Source organism: Heterodontus francisci, chromosome 22, assembly GCF_036365525.1.
Source record: "Heterodontus francisci isolate sHetFra1 chromosome 22, sHetFra1.hap1, whole genome shotgun sequence".
Lineage (NCBI taxonomy): Eukaryota > Metazoa > Chordata > Chondrichthyes > Heterodontiformes > Heterodontidae > Heterodontus > Heterodontus francisci.
The window spans coordinates 48,827,637-48,849,731 of NC_090392.1; the positions used below are offsets into that span (position 1 = coordinate 48,827,637).

The window sequence follows — 22,095 nt, forward strand, 5'->3', positions numbered from 1 at the left end:
ATTTTGTAGTCTTCATCGAAAAAATAATCTGCCTTTTTATTCTTCCTACCAAAATGGATGACCTCACACTTCCCCACATTGAACTCCATCTACCAAGTTTTTGCCCACTCATTTAACCTATCTGTATCCTTTTGCAGATTTTGTGTTCTCATTACAACATGCCTTCCCACCTATTTTCCCTTCAATTGACCCCCCCCCCCCGCACTATTTAGTTTATTGCCTTTTCTACAACCCTAGTTATACGATTCGCCACGACACTGGTCCCAGCATGATTCAAGTGAAGCCCATCCCAAAGGAACAGCTCTCTCTTTCCCCAGTACTGGTGCCAGTGTCCCATGAATCAGAACCCATTTCTCCCACACCAATATTTGAGCCACGCATTTGCCTCTCTAATCTTATTTACCCTATGCCAATTTGCATGTGGGTCAGGTAGTAATCCGGAGATTATTACCTTTGTGGTTTTGCTTTTTAATTTAGCACCGAGCTGCTCATAGTTTTTCAGCAGGACCTCTTTCCTAGTCCTCCCTACGTCGTGGTACCTATGTGGAACACGACAACTGGATCCTTCCCCTCCTACTCCAAGTTCCTCTCTAGCCCAGAAGAGATGTCCTTAACCTTGGCACCAGGTAGGCAACACAGCCTTCGGGACTGTCTATCTTTGCTGCAGAGAACAGTATCTGTTCCCCTAACTATGCTATCCCCTATTACAACTACATTTCTCTTTTCTCCCCCCCACTTGAATGGCATTCTGAACCTCGATGCTGTGGTCAGTTCGCTGATCCTCCCTGCAGTCTGTGTCCTTGTTCACACTGGGAGCAAGAACTTCGTACCTATTGGATGAGGCTCCTCCAAAGCTAAATTCTGGATCCCCATGCCTGCCTCACTTGCAGTCACACCCTCCTGTCTCTGACCACGGTCAAAATTTGATGTAATTAATGTAAGGGGTGTGACTATCCACTGAAACAGTGTCCAGGTAACTCTTCCCCCTCACTGACGTGTAGCAGTGTCCGCAGCTCGGACTCCAGCTCAGCAACTCTGAGCCAAAGGTCCTCGAGCAGCCAACACTTGCTGCAGATGTGGTCACCGTGGACCGCATCGGCATCCACCACTCGCACATACCATAGCTGCAACACATCGCCTACTCAGCCATCTCTATTCTATTTAATTAATTAATTTGGATCTCAGTATTTTTTAAAAAATGAATTAGTTAAGTGTACGTCTGTAATGACGTCTCCTGATTTAAATCACTTGAACAAACAGAAAAGAGACAGAAGAAATACCCACCAATCACTTACCAGCTCTCCTGTGATGTCGCACTTCGATTTTGTTGGTCAAGCAGGTCCACAGTTCCCGCTCTCGCCACTGGTGCTTCTGGTCTTGGGCCTCGGGTCTGCGCTCTTTATATCCTGGCTCCTCTTGCTGCCGCTGCTGCTTCTGCTCTGGGGGCTCAGGTCTCCACTCTTTATATCTCAGCTGCTCTCGCCTGTTCCTGCTCTTGCCACCGCCGCCTCTCTCTGTGCTGTAAATATATTTAAATTCAGAATTCGAAAAATAAAAAGTCTAGGGGGAAAAATGTTAAAATCTACTTTTAATCTGTGGGGAAATTGGAGGCTACAAGACCCTCTTAATTTTTTTTCAGCTTATTACAACTTTGCTTGGGTTTTGTCTTCTTGGGTTACAAATCAATTGTGAGCTGGTTGGCATTCTGTTCATCACTCTTCATATTGCTATTAGCCCAAGAAGACTTGTGAGAATGATCTTGTGATGAGTCAATTTCTAGGTTTTGCTTTGATGAAAGATTTCCAAGAACACTAATTAATACAATATCCCTGATCCTATACTCTCCTGGAGCTGCTTATTCTCAGGATGTGATTCCCTGGCCACTGCGACCTCATCCAAGTGGCTATTACTTATTTCTGATTCTAAACGTTCACTATCATCAGTGTTGGACAATTGAACCATGGACACGCAGCCAGTTCCAATTCTGTCTCAGCCTACAATCCAGGCACTTTCCATCAAAGGTCACTGAATCGTGATCAGTTGGAAGGAGAAGATTTTTTTGTTTGTTCCCCTCTCTGGTACAGGGATACAGAGGCCAGCTAACTTAGCCCAGGAAATAAAACTTATACTGGTGCTGTTTTAGCTGTCCTGCTTCAGTGGCTCACTTTATCTTTCCCATGTAGTGAGGAGAGCACAGCCTTGATGGACCAAATGGCCTCCTCCTATATTGTACTATTCTATGATTCCTCTGTGATATATAGAGGAGCTGTATTGAGGGTTTATTTCACATATGTCTGTGCTTTTGGTGATTTTCTTCTCCTCCTCTCCCCCCCCCCCCCCCCCCTATTGTTTCTCCCTCTCATTTTCTCAATTCTCTCCTTTTTCTCTTTCTTTCTCTGTCATATCCAGCACCTGTACCCGAGTCACCTGCAGCAGAAAAGAAAACCGAGGTTCAGTTAAAGGCTTCCGTAACTGTGGCTGCAAGAGACACCAACCAAAATGGTTTGACTCAGGAAGAAATCATCCAGAAGAATAGGGAGGAATTTTTCCGTAGAAGACTGGGGAAAGACAAAAAAGAAAGCTGGTGAGAAGGCGCCTTATTTCTGAGGGGACAGAATATTATTGGGTCAGCTAGCTGTTAACGTTTGTTAGATTTGCCTGATAGGGGGCAGTGCTATAATGATCAAGCCCGCTCTTGCTAATTCCAGAAGAAGCACTACAGCTTCTCTCTGTTACAAGTATAGATTAAAGCCTTTCTCCACTACACTTCATTGATACGCTTGTTATAAAGCAACGCTTACATATGCATGTAATATATTTTACATCACTTTTGATGTTGAGTCTCAGTTGACAGTCAGCACGTCTGATTTACAGTTCTCATGGTTTTCTCATCCTAACGTTTACTGTACAAACACAAATTACTTTGATACCATGCATTGGAATGTCACCAATTTTTTTTTTTCATTTGTGCCTTCTAGCATTTCAGTTTCTCAACATAGTTTCAATGGATGAGGGAGCAGAGAGATTGACTGACTGTAGTAATGTCTCTGTCCTCCTGAATTGCAGCAGCAAGTCCCCTAAGCCAAGTAAACAGAAAACCCGTCGTGTTTGGCCTCTGGATTCTAACAATGCTAGCGCCAAAGAGCTTGACTACAGCGAGAAACTGGTCAATGGTCAGTCCGACACCTTCTTCAACAGTGGCGATGACACCAGTGCAGATGTGGTATGCTTACCCATTAAAAATTATACTAGCCTTTCAATTTTTTTTTTATTCATTCATGGGATGTAGGCATCACTGGCTGTGCCAGCATATATTGCCCATTCCTAATTGTCCTTGAAGGTGGTGGTGAGCTGCCTCAATACCGATCATCATATACCTTTAATCCGAGGACAATAATTCGGCCTCATGTTATGTTAGTTCTACGAGAGAATTTTGCTAAGCCTGAAATGGAAGCAGAAAGATGCTCAAGAAATCTGTATAATGTTGGCTGTAAAATTGGCAGTTAACACCAAATTGGCAGGCTATATTTTAATATTAAGGGAAAGTGGGACAAAATATAAGACATCAGTAAAATATAAGATTTCATGACTATGCGAAGAGTCGAGAGGCACCCAGTGTCTTGGCAAATGTTCATCTTTCGACGAGGGATTGGTACAGGTACCACAGTTGTTCACAATTTACGTGAATGAGTTGGACTCAAAGTACAATTTTTAAAATTTGCGGACAACATCTTATTGGGATGTAGTTCATAGAAAGGGAGAATACAACAAAATACGAAAGGATATTAATAAACTTGTAGAATGGTTGTGTCATTGGCAAACTATTTTCAGTATAGATAAGTGTGAGGTAGTCCCTTTTGATAGAAAAAGTAAGGAGGCCCATACTCCTTGGAAAATAACAATCTAAATGGGGTAGAGGGACAAAGATATCCAGCAGTACAAATACATAAGTAGTTAAAAGTTGTAACACAGGTTAATAACCTTATTAACCTGTAAACAAAGCACTGGTGCTCATTTCCAGAGGAATAGAATTGAAAAGCAGAGAAATTGCATTCAATTTGTAAAGAATTTTGGTTAGACCACACCTGGAGTATGCACTCAGTTCTTGTCTCCATGCTATAGAAGGATATAAAGATACTGGAGAAGATACAATGAAGATTTACAAGGATGACACCAAACTGAGGTTATACCTATCAGGAATGATTGAACATGCTGGCATTCTTTTGTGTAGAAAAGCGAAGGCTGAAGGACACCCTTATAGATATGAAAGGGTTTGATAAGGTAGACATAGAAAAGATGTTTCCATTGTGGGCGAGACCATAAATAGGGGCCGTGAATATAACATTGGGAATTCAGAAGAAACTTCTTGGAGCTTGCTGCAACAAGGAATAATAAAGATGCATTTAAAGGGAAACTAGATAAACACATGAAGAAAAAAGGATTAGAATGTTATGCTGATGGGATTAGATTAATAGGATGGGAGGAGGCTTGTGTGGAGCATAAGCACCAGCATGAACCAGTTAGGCCGATTGGTCAGATTTGTGCCCTACGTTCTCCCTGTTTTTTTTGTTGGGCTGTTGGAATAGATAGATCATTGTGTGATTTTTGGGAAAGCTTCTTCATGTACATATGTGGTGGTGTGTCGTCTTGACTTCAGTTTAGAGTTCTGTGTGTGTGAAATGTATTTATTATTGGGGGTCTTTGGGTAGGTTTCCCTTCTGTATTTTTGTGTCTTTAGTCTCTGCTTCCTGTTTGACTCAACACATGCAGCTAAAACAGCAGGAGCATGACCTGTTCTCAGGCCTTTACCAATTCCCTCATAATAACCCACCAAGAGCTACCCAGGCATAGCTCAAGCCTCCAACTTCTCCCCTCCCTTCAGGTGGTTATTTTGGGCAGTCATTGTGCACGTTGGCTTATGTTTTCCTGCATGCCTTGCGCATTTAAAAGATGTGGGAGATATTAAATCAATAGTTGCAGTAAAGGAATATACGTTATATAGTGAAAGCAATAACCAAGGGAGATAGATTAATCATAGAATCATAGAAAGTTTAAGGCTCAGAAAGAGGCCACTTGGCCCATCGTGTCTGTGCAGGCTGAAAAGCGATCCACCCATTCTAATTGCAACTTCCAGCATTTGGCCCATAGCCCTGCAGATTGCAGCACTTGAGGTGCAAATCCAGACTCCTTTTGAATGAGTTCAGGCAGAGAGTTCCAGACCCCTATCACCCTCTGGGTGAAAAAACTTTTCCTCATCTCCCCTCTAATCCTTTTACCAATCACTTTAAATCTATGCTCCCTCGTCACTGACCACTCTGCTAAGGTGAATAGGCCGTTCACCTCTACTCTATCCAGGCCCCTCAAAATTTCGTACATTTTAATCAGATCTCCCCTCAGCCTTCTCTGTTCAAAGGCGAACAACCCCAGCCGATCCACTGTTTCCTCATAGCTGCATTTTTCCAGTCCTGGCAACGTCCTCGTAAATCTCCTCTGGACCTTCTCTAATGCAATTATATCCTTTCTATAATGAGGTGACCAGAACTGCACACAGTACTCAAGTTGTGGCCTAACCAATGAGTTATACAGTTCCAGCACAACCTCCCTGCTCTTATATTCTATACCTCGGCTAATAAAGGAAAGGATTCCATATGCCTTCTTAACCACCTTATTGACCTGTCCTACTATTTTCAGGGATCCATGGACATTCACTCAAAGGTCCCTCACTTCCTCTACACTTCTCAGTATTTTCCCATTAATCGTGTATTCCTTTGCCTTGTTTGACCTCCCCAAATGCATCACCTCACACTTTCTCTGGGTTGAATTCCATTTGCCACTTTTCTGCCCATCTGACCAGACCATCAATATCATCTTGCAGCCTACAGCTTTCCTCCTCGCTATCTACCACACGGCCAATCTTTGTATTGTCTGCAAACTTCTTGATCATATCCCTATGTTTCTGTCCAAATTGTTAATATGTATATGGTATAAACTATCTGAAGACAAAGTGGTGGGGAATAGTTTTAGCTATTATGCTGGGGAACCGGGCTGATTTGTAAAATTAAGTAATTTAGGGGTTTCAGAGATTAGTGTATGGTATTTTTCATCCAGATGGACAGTAGTGATCTGTCTTTGAGGCTAAATTGAGGCCATGTCTGACCGTTTAGGTGACATTAAGGATGTAGTTGCACTATTTTTAAAAATAAAGTAAGGAGCTCCCCTGGTGTGCTGCCCAACATTTCCCACCCCCAACACCACCAAAAGTGGACTAATGGGTCATTCTTCATATTGTTTGTGGGATCTTGCTGTATGTTTAATAGCTACATTTTGTTTTGGGGAGGCGGTGGCATAGTGGTAATGTCACTGGACCAGTAACCCAGATACTTAGGCTCATGCTCTCGGAACATGGGTTTAAATCCCACCTCGGCAGATGGTGAAATTTGAATTCAATTCATAAATCTGGAATTAAAAGCTAGTCTAATCGTGACCATAAACTATTGTCGATTTGTTGTAAGAACCCATCTGGTTCACTAATGTCCTTTAGGGAAGGAAACCTGCCATCCTTATCTGGTCTGGCTTACATGTGACTCCAGACCCACAGCAATGTGGTTGACCCTTAAATGCTTTCAGTGGGCAATTAGGGATGGGCAATAAATGCTGGCCGAGCCAGCCATGCCCACATCCCGTGAACGAATAAAAAAAACTTTTCTTCTATGTGTGATGGGCAGAAGGAATAGGGAGAGGCAATATAGACTTAATGACACAGTTCTACAGAGTGTGCAGGAAAAGTGGGACCTGGGGTTGTATGTGCATCGATCTTTGAAGGTGGCAGGGCATAGTGACAGAGTAGTTAGTAAAAGCATTGTGGGATCTTGGGTTTCGTGAACAGGCATTGAGTACGAAAGCAGGAAAGTTATGCTGAACCTCCATAAAGCTTTGGTTAGGCCCAACTTGCATCCAGTTCTGGTCACCACACTTTAGGAAGGATGTGAGGATCTTTGAGAGGGTGCAGAGGAGATTTACCAGAACGGTTCCAGGGATGGGGGAATCTTGTTACAAGGTGAGGCTAGAAAAACGGGGGTTGTTCTGAGAACGAAGATTGAGGGGAGACTTATTAGCAGTGTACAAGATTTTGACAGGCTTAGATAAGTTAAGAAAAACTGTTCACGTTAACTAATGGTACAAGGATTAGGGGACACAGATTGAAGGTTTTAGGTAAGCGGTGCAGGTAGAATATAATGAACTTTTCTATGCAATGGGTGGTAATGGCCTGGAATAAAAACAAAGTGCTGGAAATAGTCAGCAGGTCTGACAGCATCTGTGGAGAAAGAACTAGAGTTAATGTTTCAGGTCAGTGATCTTTCATCATATTCATCACATTGAGCTCTGATGAAAGGTCACTGACCTGAAACGTTAACTCTGCTTCTCTCCACAGATGCTGCCAGACCTGCCGAGTATTTCCAGCACTTTGTTTTTATTTCAGATTTCCAGCATCTGCAGTATTTTGCTTTTATTATGGTAATGACCTGGAACTTGTTGCCTACAAAGGTGGTGGAAGTGAAGACAATCAATGACTTCAAAAGGAAATAGGATGGCTTCTTGAAGGAAATAGACTTGCAGGGCTATGGTGTTCAAGTGGGGGAGTGAGACTGACTGAATAGCTCTAAGAATCCGTGCTGGCTCTCCAATCAGCCGAATGGCCACCTCCTGTGCCATAAATGACTGGCTGTAAATAACTTTTTGTATAGAGTTTTGAGTTCATTTTGTGTTTCATGCAACTGTTTCTTTTCTGGTCCTGTAGATTTCTGTACTTTGGTTTACAGAAAGCTGAGAAAAAGTTAGACAAGAGATGGATACAGATGACATAGTTTGTGAGAGGCATACAGAGAAAGACAGTGTGAGATGAGTAGAAAGACAGTACCAGGAAGAAAGGCAGAATGTTTTACTTTCAGAAGGTCGATTTTTTTTTTTTTTGAATTTATTCACAAATTGCCTTTCTTGATGCAATAATTATTGTTGCAGAATTTGTATCGTGGATCAATGGCAGGAGATTTGAAAACCGTGGATTATGAGAGCTGTGAAGAGGAAGAGGACGAAGAGGAAGTAGTTCAAGAAATTTCTGACACCAGGTATATATGTCCAAATTGAACCAGTTTGATCTCCTTTGGATTCAACGAGCATCCAAACACCTATCCAATGTGGAAAAACTATTCATAAAGCTGTTGAAATGGATTGCTGTAGTAGTTTGTTTTTGATTTGTTTCGTGTACAATGTTTTACCTACAGTGTGAAGAAAGGTGGATTTGGTGGTATGTTTGGAATGCTGAAGGGCCTGGTTGGATCTAAAAGCCTTACCCCCCAGGACATGGAGCCTGTGCTTGACAAGATGAAAGATCACTTGATTGGTAGGTTGTGGAGATGTCCTCAGTAATACTAAACTGTGATTCTAAATTGTATTGCAATCATACTTATTTATATAGCACAATTAATCTGACTGGCCTAAGAAGCTGTGCTTGACTCATTTTCCTTTTCCTTTCTCTTTACTTTCCTGCAGCTAAAAATGTTGCTGCGGATATCGCTGTCCAGCTGTGTGAATCGGTGGCCAGAAAGCTGGAGGGAAAAGTCATGGGAACCTTCAGCAGTAAGTTGGATTTGTATTATGATCTGGAGTGTCAATCCAGCTGTCACCTTGTGACATAACCCATGTTTAACTTAGCACCTCATGGGATTAAGCAGAATTCAGTTTGCATCTTTTACTATTTCCACTTGGTAATGTTAACCTTTGCCAATTCATCACCTTCCGCTCCTCAAGTATAGAAAGCTTGATCAAACTTTGGATGTTAGAGTGATCTGGTATAGGAGTGATTCTTTAGTTTCATGTTTGCATAATGGCAGGGCCCTTGTCTATCCCTAAATATCTTGCAGAATTGTACTTGACTTACTAGTTGATGATGAGATTTACTGGTCTAAAATCAAGAATCTGAATTTCCCACATGGCTTTGACACTCTCTTCCATACATTGCTCAGTTGGTTTGCACTTGAAGTTGTCATTAGCCAACAGCAAGGGAGTTATAACATCAAGTGTAACATGTGGTACAGCCTAAGTGTAAAGACTAAAGAAGGGAGGGATGTGAGAAAACACTGCAGAGCAGTGATTATAACAATTGTTGCATTTGATTAGTCATGTTTTCACACTAAGCATAAGAAACATAGGGCCCTTTCACATAATTCCATTGGTTTTCTGAGCATGCACACTGCGCAAAGAGACTTGAACCAGTCTTTAGGTAACTGATTACTTAATTCACTTGTTGTTTGTAGGATCTTGCTGGGTGCAAAATGTTGACTGCTTTGTTTGCATACAAAACAAGTGACTACACTTCAAAAGTAATTCATTGGTGTGAAGTGTTTTGGGATGTCCTGAGGTTATAAAAGGCACTATATAAATGCAGATTCATTATTGTTTTTGTCCACAGCAGTGAAAAGGGAATAGAGGCACTATTGGAGTATCGGTCATGGAAACTGTTTTGAATTGAGTTTATTCTGTGTGCCTGCTTGGCTCAGGACTGCCTCAACCCCCTGCTGAGCTTCCCCATTTCTGACCTCCACCAGGAAGTGAAGTCCTCTCTGAGCACATTGAGAATTTCTCAGTCGCCATTACAAAATCCGGCAACAGAGGCAATATGTTGGATTAAAAACTGGAGTTTTGACTGCAGGAGAATAAAAGTCAATTTATGTTCGCTGCAGCAATATTTCATGAATGGGAACTAATGGAATTTAATTTTTTTTTAAACCCTTGCAGGATTTTGTGAGCTATATACCTGATTTTATGGTATCTGATTTATCTCCTATATTCACTCCAGGTGATCTCATTGAAATATTTAAAGAGATAAAGGGTAGATGCAGCTAAGATGTGTCCCCTGGCTGGGGAGTCTAGAACCAGGGGACACAATTTCAAAATAAGGGGGAAGCCACTTAGAACAGAGATGAGAAATTTCTTTACTCCGAGGGTTGTGAATCTTTGGAATTCTGTACCCCAGAGGTCTGTGGAAATTCAGTCATTGAGTATGTTTAAAGCAGAGATTGACAAATTTCTAAATACCAATGACAAAATGGGCTATGAGGATAGTGTGGGAAGAAGGCATTGAAGTGGATGATCAGCCATGATTGTATTGAATAGCAGGGCAGACTTGATGGGCTGAATGACCTACTCCTGCTCCTATGTTCCTATTATATAATCTGCTCCCATGCCGTTAAACTGTAAATCTACTTTAAATATATTCGGAACTATCTTTTAGCTTCATTGCAATGAGAAATGCTAGTCAAGCCTACAGAAACCATGTTTCCATTTAATGAAAAGTTGTAACCTCAGCCCTTCTCCAAAGTCCATGGTATGTCACTATTAGGTTGGACAGTCCACTATCGCCCATACTGATAGCATTCTGTTGTGCCCTGTGGCCTTTCAAAATGGTCCTTCCAAAAGTGTCAACCGTAGCTCAGTTGTTAGCTTTCTGACCTTTTGAGTCACAAGGTTCTGGGTTTAAGTCCAACTCCAGGGCTTGAGCACAAAAATCAAGGTTGACATTCCAGTGCAGTACTGAGGGAGTGCCACACTGTCAGATGTGCCATCTTTTGGATGCGAAGTTAAACCGAGACCCCATCTGTCTGCTCGGGTGGATGTAAAAGATCCCATGGCAGAAGAAGAGCAGGGGAGTTACCCCTGGTGTCCTGGCCAATATTTATCGCTCCATCAACATCAACATCTGTTATTATATTGCTGTTTGTGGGAATTTGCTGTGCGCAAATTGACTGCTGCGTTTCCTACATTACAACAGTGTCCACATTTTTAAAGTACTTCATTGGCTGTAAAGCGCTTTGAGATATTCGGTGGTTGTGAAAAGCGCTACATAAATGCAAGTCTTTTTTTTTTTACTGCTGTAAAGCTAATGCACAGCCAACCTAATTTAGACTTAATATATGTGGTTCTTGTGAGGTCCCTAGCCTGATAAAGGGAAAGCAATGGATGTTGTCGATGTGGATTTTAAGAAAGCATGTGACAAAGTACCACAAAAGGCTGGTTAACTAAGGTTCATGGAATAGGAGGGTCCATGTCAGCTTGGATAAAAAGTTGGCTGAAGTTAGAGAAGCTGGAGGAGTTCTCATAGGAGCAGAGGAGATTGAAGGAAGATTAGATAGAGATGTACAAGATTATGACAGGTTTAGATAAGGTAGACAAAGAAAAGCTGTTCCCATGATGGTACAAGGACTAGGGGACACAGATGCAGGGGGGAATGTGAGGAAGAACGTTTTTATGCAGTGAGTGGTAATGACATGGAATTTGCTGCCTACGAGGGTGGAGGAAGCAGGGGAAAATTATTTCAACAGGAAATTGGATGGCCACTTGAGGGACATAGACATGCAGGGTTATTGGACTAGATAGGGGGAAAGGGGCTGATTGGATTGCTCTATAGAGAGCTGGCATGGAGTCGATAGGCTGAATGACCTCATTGGAGATGTCTGTCATTGTAAGGGAGCTCTTTCCTAATGGAGGCTATTGCATTTACGAATGACTTCCTTTGTCTTGCCTTCATCACGTACACAAGTTTCACACGCACCAAAACACAGATCCTGAGAGAAGACTCAGTGATGTGCATGGAATTGCAGTCAGTTTCCAGTTGTCATCTGGGACATGGTTTACTGTGCGAATTGATCTAACTGCAAAGGTAAAATGATAGAAGTTGGAACAGCTGCAGCGGTAGAATAAATCTTGTTACTAAAACGTTTGTGTTAAAGTTTACATGAGTACATTATCAACCAAATAAATGAAAAACATGTGTAAAGTTAAGGAACTGAAATTAACTTGCAGTGCGATTGCCTTGAATCTGCACCCTGTTATTACCTGTAGTTTTAATTCCTGTAACTGTGCCCTGTTTATTGTCATCCTTTTCTGGTCTCCTTGGGACTTAGCACAGTATGTGATATATGCCTCTAGAGGCAGCTTCTGGCTCTGGGTGTGCAGACTTGTTTAGTGATAGTATCTGCAGAATTAGGTGATCTTGCCATTTGTTCTGGGGTAGGGAGAGAAAACTAGCCACAGTTTCTGCTTCTGAAAGATGGGCAGTGATTCCTGCTGGAACTCACTTGTGTAGAAACACTGGGTTAAGAATGGGTAGGGCTCAGCTGTGTTGCATCTCCGTTTTCCCACATCTCCCTACCCAGAAAGGTAGGAAAGCTTGTTAACAATGCTAATTGGTAGACTGGCATCTTCGATGCAGTACTGCAAGGCTGCTAGTGCAACTGATAACTAGTAGCTTCAGGAAAGGAGGTGGGGTTGCAAGCTTGTTGTGGAACGACAATGCTGGAGCCTATCTTTACTCCATTTCACATTTATCATACAGAGTAAAAAGATTACAAACATGAGCTCCTCACTCAAACCTTCCACCAGTCTCAGTAAGCGTCTCCTTTATAAGTGCTCAAGTCAGACCCCAGTTAACCCTCTCCATCTGCATATAATTAAACAATTGATACACAATTAACAGTGGGGGAGAAGAAAATGCCAACCTGTTTTCTTTAAGTCCTTTCTCTTGATATGCCTTCCCCCTAACTGAGCATGTTTTTCTCTGTGCTCTAACAGCAGTGACCTCGACAGTAAAGCAGGCCTTACAGGATTCTCTCGTCCAGATCCTACAGCCAAAGAGGCGTGTCGATATCTTGCGCGATATCATAGAAGCTCGAAAACAGAGCCGTCCCTTCGTTGTTACTTTCTGCGGTGTGAACGGAGTTGGAAAGTCTACCAACCTTGCCAAGGTCAGGCATCAATAAAATGTATTGGTGTTGCAGCAACGTGCCAGTTGTACACAAGATGGTAGAGTTGGAAGAGTCACAAATACAAGAGCAGCAACAACTAAGTGGGTTTCAGCATTTCCCTACCCCTCACCCCGATGCCATTTGTCAAGTCATTTTATTTTCCAAGGTCAAACAACAGCCAATGCTTTGAGTACTTGTGTTTGTCTCTGGTCTTGGCATCTTTCTCCCTTCTGACTGAACCTGACTGTTCAGCTCTGAGCTGTGTTTCTTCTCCATTTCAAAGACTTCTTGCTTCCACCTTTGTAACATAATCGGTCAGCATCCCTGGTTCAGCCGAACTGCTGCTGAAACATTCATCTATTCTTTTGTCACCTCTAGATTCAATAGTCTCCTGCTCGGTTTCCCACCATCCAACCTTTTGTAAACTTCAGATCATCCAAATCTGCTCCCTATAACTTAACCTGCTCACACATCACTCCTATACTTACCGACCTACATTGGCTTCAGATCTTCCCATGCCACCAATTTAAAATTCTTATCCTTGTCTTTAAATCCCTACATGGCCTTGTTCCTTCCTATATTTGTCGCCTCCTCCAGCCCTACAACTCCCATCTGATCAACCCCTCCTGGAATTTCCTGCTTGCATTCCTCTGCCTGTCTACCTCGCTTTCCCCCCTTTAAGATTCTCCCAAAAGAGTCTGTTCAGTCAAGCTTATGGTCACTCTTCTTCGGCTGTGTCCATTTTTTTCCCTTAAACCTCTGTGAAGCACCTTGGGATGTTTTATCTACGTTATGGGCACTATCTAAATGCAAGTTATAACAGCACATAAGATAGTAGGATAGCATAATTATAGACTCTGGGTACACCCTTTTCCTACCTCCCGCACCCTCCATATTGCACAATTTACTGCCAAACAGCTGACTTCTCTCTCCTCTGCTCCCCCCACCCCAGCCCCTCAACAAATTTCGAATTCTGATGTTGCAGTTCCCAAGAGTTCCAGCACATATAGAAACAGCTTCTTATCAAGTAACCAATGAGGCTCCTCAAAGAAGTGACACACAAAGGAGTTTTTCTTCAATAAAGGGTTTTATTTGTTTCAGTAGTGCTGTGGCCTTGTGTAATCGGCTACTGAGTTATAGGTAGGGAGAGAAACAGTGTTACACTTGAGACCTGGTATAGCGGGCAATTGGCGAGGGATCATTGGGGTGTGAGGGACAGAGAGATAGGCAGGCAGAGAAAAACTCTCGGGTGGTTGGGCAGCTAAAAGCCAGAGATCCTGTTGTATGGGGGACAGACCTGGGCATAGTGAGAGGGGAAACCGCTGAAAGGATAAACTTTATTGACAAGGTTATTGGGGAGGAAGAGCGAAAGAAGTGCCCTGCTGGGGTGATTGAGATGGGCAGAAAGGTATGTCTTCCTCTACTAGACATGGAGAGACAATTGCTGCCAATAGACAGCACATTCTCCAGCCCCTTATCAGCAAGAGCGATGGGAGATCTGTGGAGGTAAACAGAAAAGCTTCAAATGCTGGAAATCGGAAACAAAAATAGATCAGTAGCATCAGAACAAGAGGGTCTTATAATTTTGTGAAGGAGGCCTCACCTAAACTAATAGGAAATTTAACACATGCTCTTTGCTTCCTGCAGATAACCTTCTGGCTGATGGAGAATGGATTCCGGGTACTCATCGCTGCTTGTGACACTTTCCGAGCCGGAGCTGTAGAGCAGCTTCGCACCCATGCTCGCCGCCTGAGCGCCCTGCACCCACCAGAGGAACACAATGGCCAGAACATGGTTCAGCTCTTTGAAAGGGGATATGGGAAGGATGCTGCTGGCATTGCGTTGGAGGCCATCGCATTTGGTAATTTTTGGAAGACCTGTAACTTTTTGCCCACTTACTACTATTTCCCTTCCCTTCTGAAGTTGCTCACTACTTGCTGAGACATCGCTTTGCATACATTATTGTACCCTTCAGGACTTACCCCAGTAGCTATTCGCTATATCTGAGAACCCAGTACCGAGGGAGTACAACTGCATTGTCAGTTATTTTTTTGGAAGCGATGTTAAACTGAGATCCTATCTGCACTATTCAAAGAATAGTATGGTGTCCTCCCAGTGATTAAATCAACATTTCTCTTTCACCCAATGCTATCAAAATCAAATTAATGGGTCATTCATCTTGTCAGATCTTGTGTCCAAAAGCAGCTGCCATGTTTGCCTAAATAGCAATAGTTACTGTTGTTCAAGATTCGTCATTGTCTGAGGCACTTTGAGATGTTTCGGGGGCATGTGATGTGCTCTTTCAATACAAGTCTTTTCTTTTGATCCTAAATGTTGCCATTTTCTTGTGACTTACAGAAAGTTATTTCTGTCTCCTGTTTTTTAACTGTACTCTGGCCCCTGAGATTGATAGTATATAACCTGATAGTACACAATGTAGCAAGACTGGGATTGAAGTCAATTTTCTGTAGAAGTTTTTAGACTTTTGGAAGCCATTTTGTAGTTTCCACAAGTGTAGGAAATCCAATGGATAGAAGACCTAGGGAATTTTTTTCTGTATATTTTCCAAATAGTCAGGTGGGAAAAATGGGCATCTTTGTAGAAATGGGGGGCTCAATTATGCATCCCACCTATGAACATGTGATTAACACACATTTCACAAAGCACTCCTACAGCTCATTGTGGTATGCATATAGCTCTGTCAACTGAGCATTGATAATACCTCGGCAAAGGGCCTGAAATTTGGGCCCCCAGGTATCAGTCCTCACTAAAATAAAAGCAAAATACTGCGGATGCTGGAAATCTGAAATAAAAGCAAGAAATGCTGGAAATACTCAGCAGGTCTGGCAGCATCTGTGGAGAGAGAAGCAGAGTTAACATTTCAGGTCAGTGACCCTTCTTCAGAACTAGCAGGTATTAGAAATGTGAAAGGTTTTAAACAAGTAAAGTGGGGGTGGGGCAAGAGATAACCAAGGAGAAGGTGTAGATAGGACAAGGTCATGGAGCAAAGGCAAACAATATGTTAATGGTGTGTTGAAAGACAAAGCATTAGTATAGATAGGTGTCAAAAATCCTCACTACAGCATGCCCACCATCTACAGGGCACCAAGTCAGGAGTATGATGGAATACGCTCCACGTGCCTGGATGAGCGCAGCTCCAACAACTCTCGAAACTCGACCCATCCAAGACCAAGCAGCCCACTTAATCGGCGTCCCATCCACCACCTTAAGCATTCGCTCTCTCTACCACCGCCACACTGGCTACAGCATGTACCATCTACAAGATGTGTTGTAGCAACTCACCAAGACTCCTTCACCTTTCAAGCCTGCAACTTCTACCACCAGGAAGTGGTAGACACATGGAAACACCACCACCTGCAAGTTCCCTCCAAGCCACGCACCATCCTGACCTGGAACTATATCGCAGTTCCTTCACTGTCGCTGGGTCAAAATCCTGAAACTCCCTCCCTAACAGCACTGTGGATGTACCTACACCACATCAAGTGCAGCACTTCAAGAAGGCTTACCTTCAGGAGCGGAGAGCAGTCGGACCTGTGTGGAAACAACCAGAACCGGGAGCGGATAAATTCAGCGCGAGGCTCGGGCCCTTCACTTACCTTCAGGAGCGGAGAACAGTCGGACCTCTTCCAGCGTGCCGGAATTTTGAAAAAAGGGAAAAAAAAGCCAACAGTGATGTCAGAGGAAACTGCAAGGTGAATCACTGCTGTTAGGGAATAGCTCTAAATAGCTGGGTAAGTATCTAAGGTAAGAAAGGTTTACAGTTTATTTCATATTTATTTATTTATTTAGAGATACAGCACTATAGTAAGTACTGTATTTTTTAGGGGGTTCTGTAGTAACGAGGACCAGGGAAGAAGGGCCCTAGAGTAATTGATATTATTTGATATTAAGATCTTCCAAAAGGTTTAATTTAAAGGGTTAAGTCATGGCAGGAGCACTCAAAGCCGTGTGCGCTCCATGTCGGAAGCCGGGGACATTTCCAGTGCCCGGGACCAGCATGTGTGCAGGAAGTGTCTCCAGCTGCAGCTCCTGGAAGCCCGGGTTTTGGAGCAGGAGCAGCAGCTGGGGACAATGTGGAGCATTTCCGAGGTGGAGAGTATCGTGGATAGCACGTATAGAGAGGTGGTCACACCGCAGGCTCAGACTCCACAGGCAGGAAGGGAATGGGTGACCACCAGGCAGAGCAAGAGGACTAGGCTGGCAGTTCAGGAATCTCCTGTGGCTATTCCCCTGCAAAGCAGATATACTGCTTTGGATACTGTTTGAGGGGGGTGGGGGGGGGGGGAGAATGGCCTCTCGGGGGGGGAAAAGCAGCAACAGCCCAATTCGTTGCACCATGGTTGGCTCTACTGCACGGGAAGAGCAAAAAGTGTGGGAATGCAATAGTTATAGGGGATTCAATTGGAAGGGGAATAGATAGGTGTTTCTGTGGCTGTAAAAGAGACTCCAGGATGGTATGTTGCCTCCTTGGTGCTCGGGTCAAGGATGTCTCAGAGCGGTTACAAGACATTCTGAAAGGGGAGGGTGAACAGCCAGTGGTCGTGGTACACATTGGTACAAACGACATAGATTTTTTAAAAAAGGATGAAATCCTAAAAGCAGAATATAGGGAGCTGAGTAGTGAGTTGAAAAGCAGGACCTCAAAAGTAGTGATCTCAGGATTACTATCAGTGCCACGTGCTAGTCAGCGTAGAAATAGCAGGATATATCGGATGAATATGTGGCTGAAGAGATGGTGTGAGGGGGAGGGTTTTAGATTCCTGGGACTGGTTCTGGGGGAGGTGGAACCAGTACAAACTAGGCAGGTTACACCTGGGCAGGACTGGGACTGATGTGCTAGGGGGAGTATTTGCTAGAGTGGTTGGGGAGGGTTTAAACTAAAATGGCAGGGGGATGGGAACCATTGCAAGGAGTCAGAGGAGGGGGGACAAATCAAATTAGTCACAATACCGTAGAGGAAGAATTCTTGGAGTGTATACTGGATGGTTTTCTGGACCAATATGTTGAACCAACTAGAGAATAGGCCACCCTAGACTGGGTATTGTGTACAGAGGAATAATTTACAATCTAGTGGTGCGAGACCCCTTGGAGATGAGCGACCATAATATGATAGAATTCTTCATCAAGATGGAGAGTGACGTAGTTGATTTTGAGACTAGTGTTTTAGTAATTTTAGTAAAGGAAACTATGAAGGTATGAGGCGCGAGTTGGCTATGATGGATTGGAAAACGTTACTTAAAGGGATGATGGATAGGCAATGGCAAACATTTAAAGAGCGCATGGATGAACTGCAACAATTGTTAATCCCTGTCTGGTACAAAAGTAAAATGGGAAAGGTAGCCAAACAATGGTTTACTAGGGAAATTAAAGATAGCATTAGATCCAAGGAAGAGGCATATAAATTTGCGAGAACAAACAGACCTGTGGATTGGGAGCAGTTTAGAATTCAGCAAAGGAGGACCAAGAGATTGATTAAGAAGGGAAAATAGAGTACAAGAGCAAGCTTGCGGGGAACATAAAAACTGACTGTAAAAGTTTCTATAGGTATGTGAAGAGAGAAAGATTGAAGACAAATGTAGATCCCTTACAGTCAGAAACAGGGGAATTTATTATGGGGAACAAAGAAATGGCTGACCAACTAAATGCATACTTTGGTTCTGCCTTCACTAAGGAGGACACAAATATCATACCAGAAATGTTGGGGAACACGGGGCTTAGTGAGAGAGAGGAACTGAAGGAAATCAGTATTAGTAGAGAAATGGTGTTGGGGAAATTGGTGAGATTGAAGGCCGATAAATCCCCAGGGCCTGATGGTATGCATCCCAGAGCACTTCAGGAAATTGCCCTAGAAATAGTGGATGCATTGGTGGTCATCTTGCAAGATTCTATAGACTCTGGAACAGTTCCTACAGATTGGACGGTAGCTAATGTAACCCCACTATTTAAAAAGGGAGGTAGAGAGAAAGCAGACAATTGTGGACCAGTCAGCCTGACGTTGGTAGTGGGGGAAATTCTGGAGTCCATCATCAAAGATTTTATAGCAGAGCACTTGGAGAACAGTGGTAGAATCGGGCAGAGTCAGCATGGATTTACGAAATTGAAATCATACTTGACAAATCTACTAGAATTCTTTGAGAATGTAACTAGTTGAGTTGGAGGGGGAGCCAGTGGATGTGGTTTATTTGGACTTTCAGAAGGCTTTCGACAAAGTCCCACATAAGAGATTATGGTGTAAAATTAAAGCGCATGGGATTGGGGGTAGTGTATTGCAATGGATAGAAAATTGGTTGGCAGACAGGAAACAAAGAGTAGGGATAAATGGCAGGCAGTGACTAGTGGGGTACCGCAGGGATCGGTGCTAGGACCCCAGCTATTCACAATATACATTAATGATTTAGATGAGGGAACTAAATGTAATATCTCCAAATTTGCAGGTGACACAAAACTAAGTGGGAGGGTAAGTTGTGAGGAGGTTGCAGAGAGGCTTCAGGGTGATTTGGGCAAGTTGAGTCAGTGGGCTAATGCATGGCAGATGCAGTATAATGTGGATAAATGTGAGGTTATCCACTTTGGTAGCAAAAACAGGAAGGCAGATTATCTAAATGGCTATAAACTGAGAGGGGAATATGCAGCGAGACCTGGGTGTTCTCATATACCAGTCACTGAAGGTAAGCATGCAGGTCCAACAGATGGTAAAAAGGGCAAATCGTATGTTGGCCTTCATAGTGAGAGGATTTGAGTACAGGAGCTGGGATGTCTTGCTGCAATTATACAGGGCTTTGGTGAGGCCACACCTGGAATATTGTGTGCAGTTTTGATCTCCTTATCTGAGGAAGGATGTTCTTGCTATAGAGGGAGTGCAGCAAAGGTTTACCAGACTGATTCCTGGATGGCAGGACTGACGTAGGAGGAGAGATTGAATCGGTTAGGATTATATTCGCTGGAGTTCAGAAGAATGAGGGGGGATCTCATAGAAAGATATAAAATTCTAACAGGACTTGACAGGGTAGATGCAGGAAGGATGCTCCCGATAGTGGGGGAGTCCAGAACCAGGGGTCATAGTCTAAGGATACGGGGTAAACCTTTCAGGACTGAGATGAGGAGAAATTTCTTCACCAGAGTGGTGAGCCTGTAGAATTCGCTACCACTGAAAGCAGTTCAGTCCAAAACATTGTATGTTTTCAAGAAGGAGTTAGATATAGCTCTTGGGGCGAAAGGGATCAAGGATATGGGGGGAAAGCGGGAACAGGTTACTGAGTTGGATGATCAGCCATGATCATAATGAATGGCGGAGCAGGTTCGAAGGGTTGAATGGCCTACTCCTCCTATTTTCTATGTTTCTAAGGCAGCTCACCATTACCTTCTCAAGGGAAATTAGGAATGGGTAATAAATGCTGGCTTTACCAGTGACACTTAATTCCACAAATGAATAAAAGAAAACATTGATTCCAAGGCCACATTTTGTTAAACAAGTGACGCTTTCCCAAGCTAAGTGGGCAGTGCAGTCCAAACACTGGCACAGCACAGCTGCAGAATCAGGATTGTGCTCAATGTTTGTACTGTGTCAATATAGAGCTGAAGCAACAATTGACTTCTTATCTGATTTCCTTCACTGGAATGAGTCGAAACTGGGCTGCTTTGATTCTCCCATGGATGGTGATTGGGCTAGTTTCCACAATAAGAATTTTCATTTGGAAATTTGAAAGAAGGCCACCCTTTTGCTTCAGTCTACTTGAGCCAGGCTGTCTTGTTTGAACCCTGTTTGCCTGGAGTTAGGTCGAGACCACTTGCACTTGATTCAGTTTATACCTCTAGCGCCTGTCTCTGAATAAAGTTTAAAGTACACATTTCTTCCACAGCTCGAAATCAGAACTTTGAAGTGGTGCTGGTGGACACCGCAGGCCGTATGCAGGACAACACCCCATTAATGACTGCTCTTGCCAAACTCATTGCCATTAACGTGCCCGATCTGGTGCTGTTTGTTGGTGAAGCATTGGTGGGGAACGAAGCTGTGGATCAGTTGGTGAGTATCAGCTGCTGTTTGGTTCTTGATTTAAGTTTCATTCATGTACAATATGGCAGGAAATACTCAACTCATTCAACCTCTTGGGCTATGGATTTTTGATGATGGGAGCTGACAGCTCACATTGGCCCATTCTAAGTCATCCTCCCAGAAAGAAAGAAATCTATAGCTGCCTCCACCCCCCTCCCCCATCAACTTTTAAGAGCATACAACAATTCCGGAAATGATTCCAAAGTTTTTGCCTCTGCTAATGTACCCAGAAGTGATTTCTGAGTGTTCAATGGTCTGGTAATATACCCTTGGTAGTGGGGGTTTCACTACTCTAGGGAAGTCACAGTTAAGTTACTAAATAATCAAAAGAGGCAATAACAGAAAATGCTGGAAAATATTCAGGTTATTCAGGTCAGGCAGCATCTGTTGCAAGAGAAAAAGTTGATGCTTCAAGTCGATGTCTTTTATCAGAATTGGAAGAAGTTGGAGATTTAACAGTTTTTAATCAAGTAGAGTGGCAGGGAAAGTGGGGGGTGGTGGTTGTGGGAATGGGGAAGAGGAGGGAACAAAAGGGAAGGTTTGTGAAGAGATGGAAGGCAGGAGGGATTGATTAAATGATAGGCAAAAGAGTCCAAGGCAAAAGGGTGTGGTTATGGAACAAATAAACAAAAGATGGGGAGAGGATTTTGGCATCGGAGCTTGTTTGTAATGACAGGCACAAGTTCAATTCACAGGCCGACCCGGATGTCAGTACAAATCAGACAGCTCAGTTAGCTTTTCAGCAACTTGAAGTGTGATGGTCTTGGAAAATGTCAGAGTAGCAAGCTTTTCGATTTTACATTGCACCTTGAAGGTATGTCTACTGAGATGTGACTGTATCTGAGATGCAGTCAAGTGGTGTTTGACGAACAAGCTTGATGTGGGTGAGCAGTAACTTTGAAACAGACTGGCGGGCAGCAATATGTGGCATGCAGTCTTGGGTTGTTTACCTGATGCATGATGTTGGATAATCCTGCATTCCCAGGTTCTGTTTAGCAGTACTGCCATCTTGTGCATCTTTTCCAAGATGCTCGAGCATGCTGGGCATCGATCCTGGTGGTCAGCTTCTGCCAGGAATGTTGTACCTCTGCCTTCTGGAGAGGGAAATCCTCCTTGTACCCGCATCATACAGATTCGTGTCCATCTGGCTGCCCGTCAACCAGTAGGTTGGGTCCTGTACTGTACTTACCCACATGATGAGTATTGATTTCCTTTCACTGA

The 22,095-nt window shown here is 43.2% G+C and overlaps 1 protein-coding gene across 2 annotated transcripts in view; it reads left to right on the plus strand.

Moving 5' to 3' along the window:
• The window catches only part of srpra (SRP receptor subunit alpha), a 59,510-nt gene that overhangs the window by 32,702 nt on the left and 4,713 nt on the right, over nucleotides 1-22,095 (plus strand). The window contains exons 5-12 of one of the 2 annotated variants that reach the window (XM_068053796.1): nucleotides 2,410-2,584; nucleotides 3,067-3,223; nucleotides 8,020-8,126; nucleotides 8,283-8,401; nucleotides 8,551-8,637; nucleotides 12,628-12,800; nucleotides 14,448-14,661; nucleotides 20,681-20,844. In XM_068053796.1, coding sequence (XP_067909897.1) covers nucleotides 2,410-2,584; nucleotides 3,067-3,223; nucleotides 8,020-8,126; nucleotides 8,283-8,401; nucleotides 8,551-8,637; nucleotides 12,628-12,800; nucleotides 14,448-14,661; nucleotides 20,681-20,844 — 1,196 coding nt within the window. The remainder of the gene's footprint in view (nucleotides 1-2,409; nucleotides 2,585-3,066; nucleotides 3,224-8,019; nucleotides 8,127-8,282; nucleotides 8,402-8,550; nucleotides 8,638-12,627; nucleotides 12,801-14,447; nucleotides 14,662-20,680; nucleotides 20,845-22,095) is intronic. The other variant, XM_068053797.1, reaches the window with a different exon arrangement.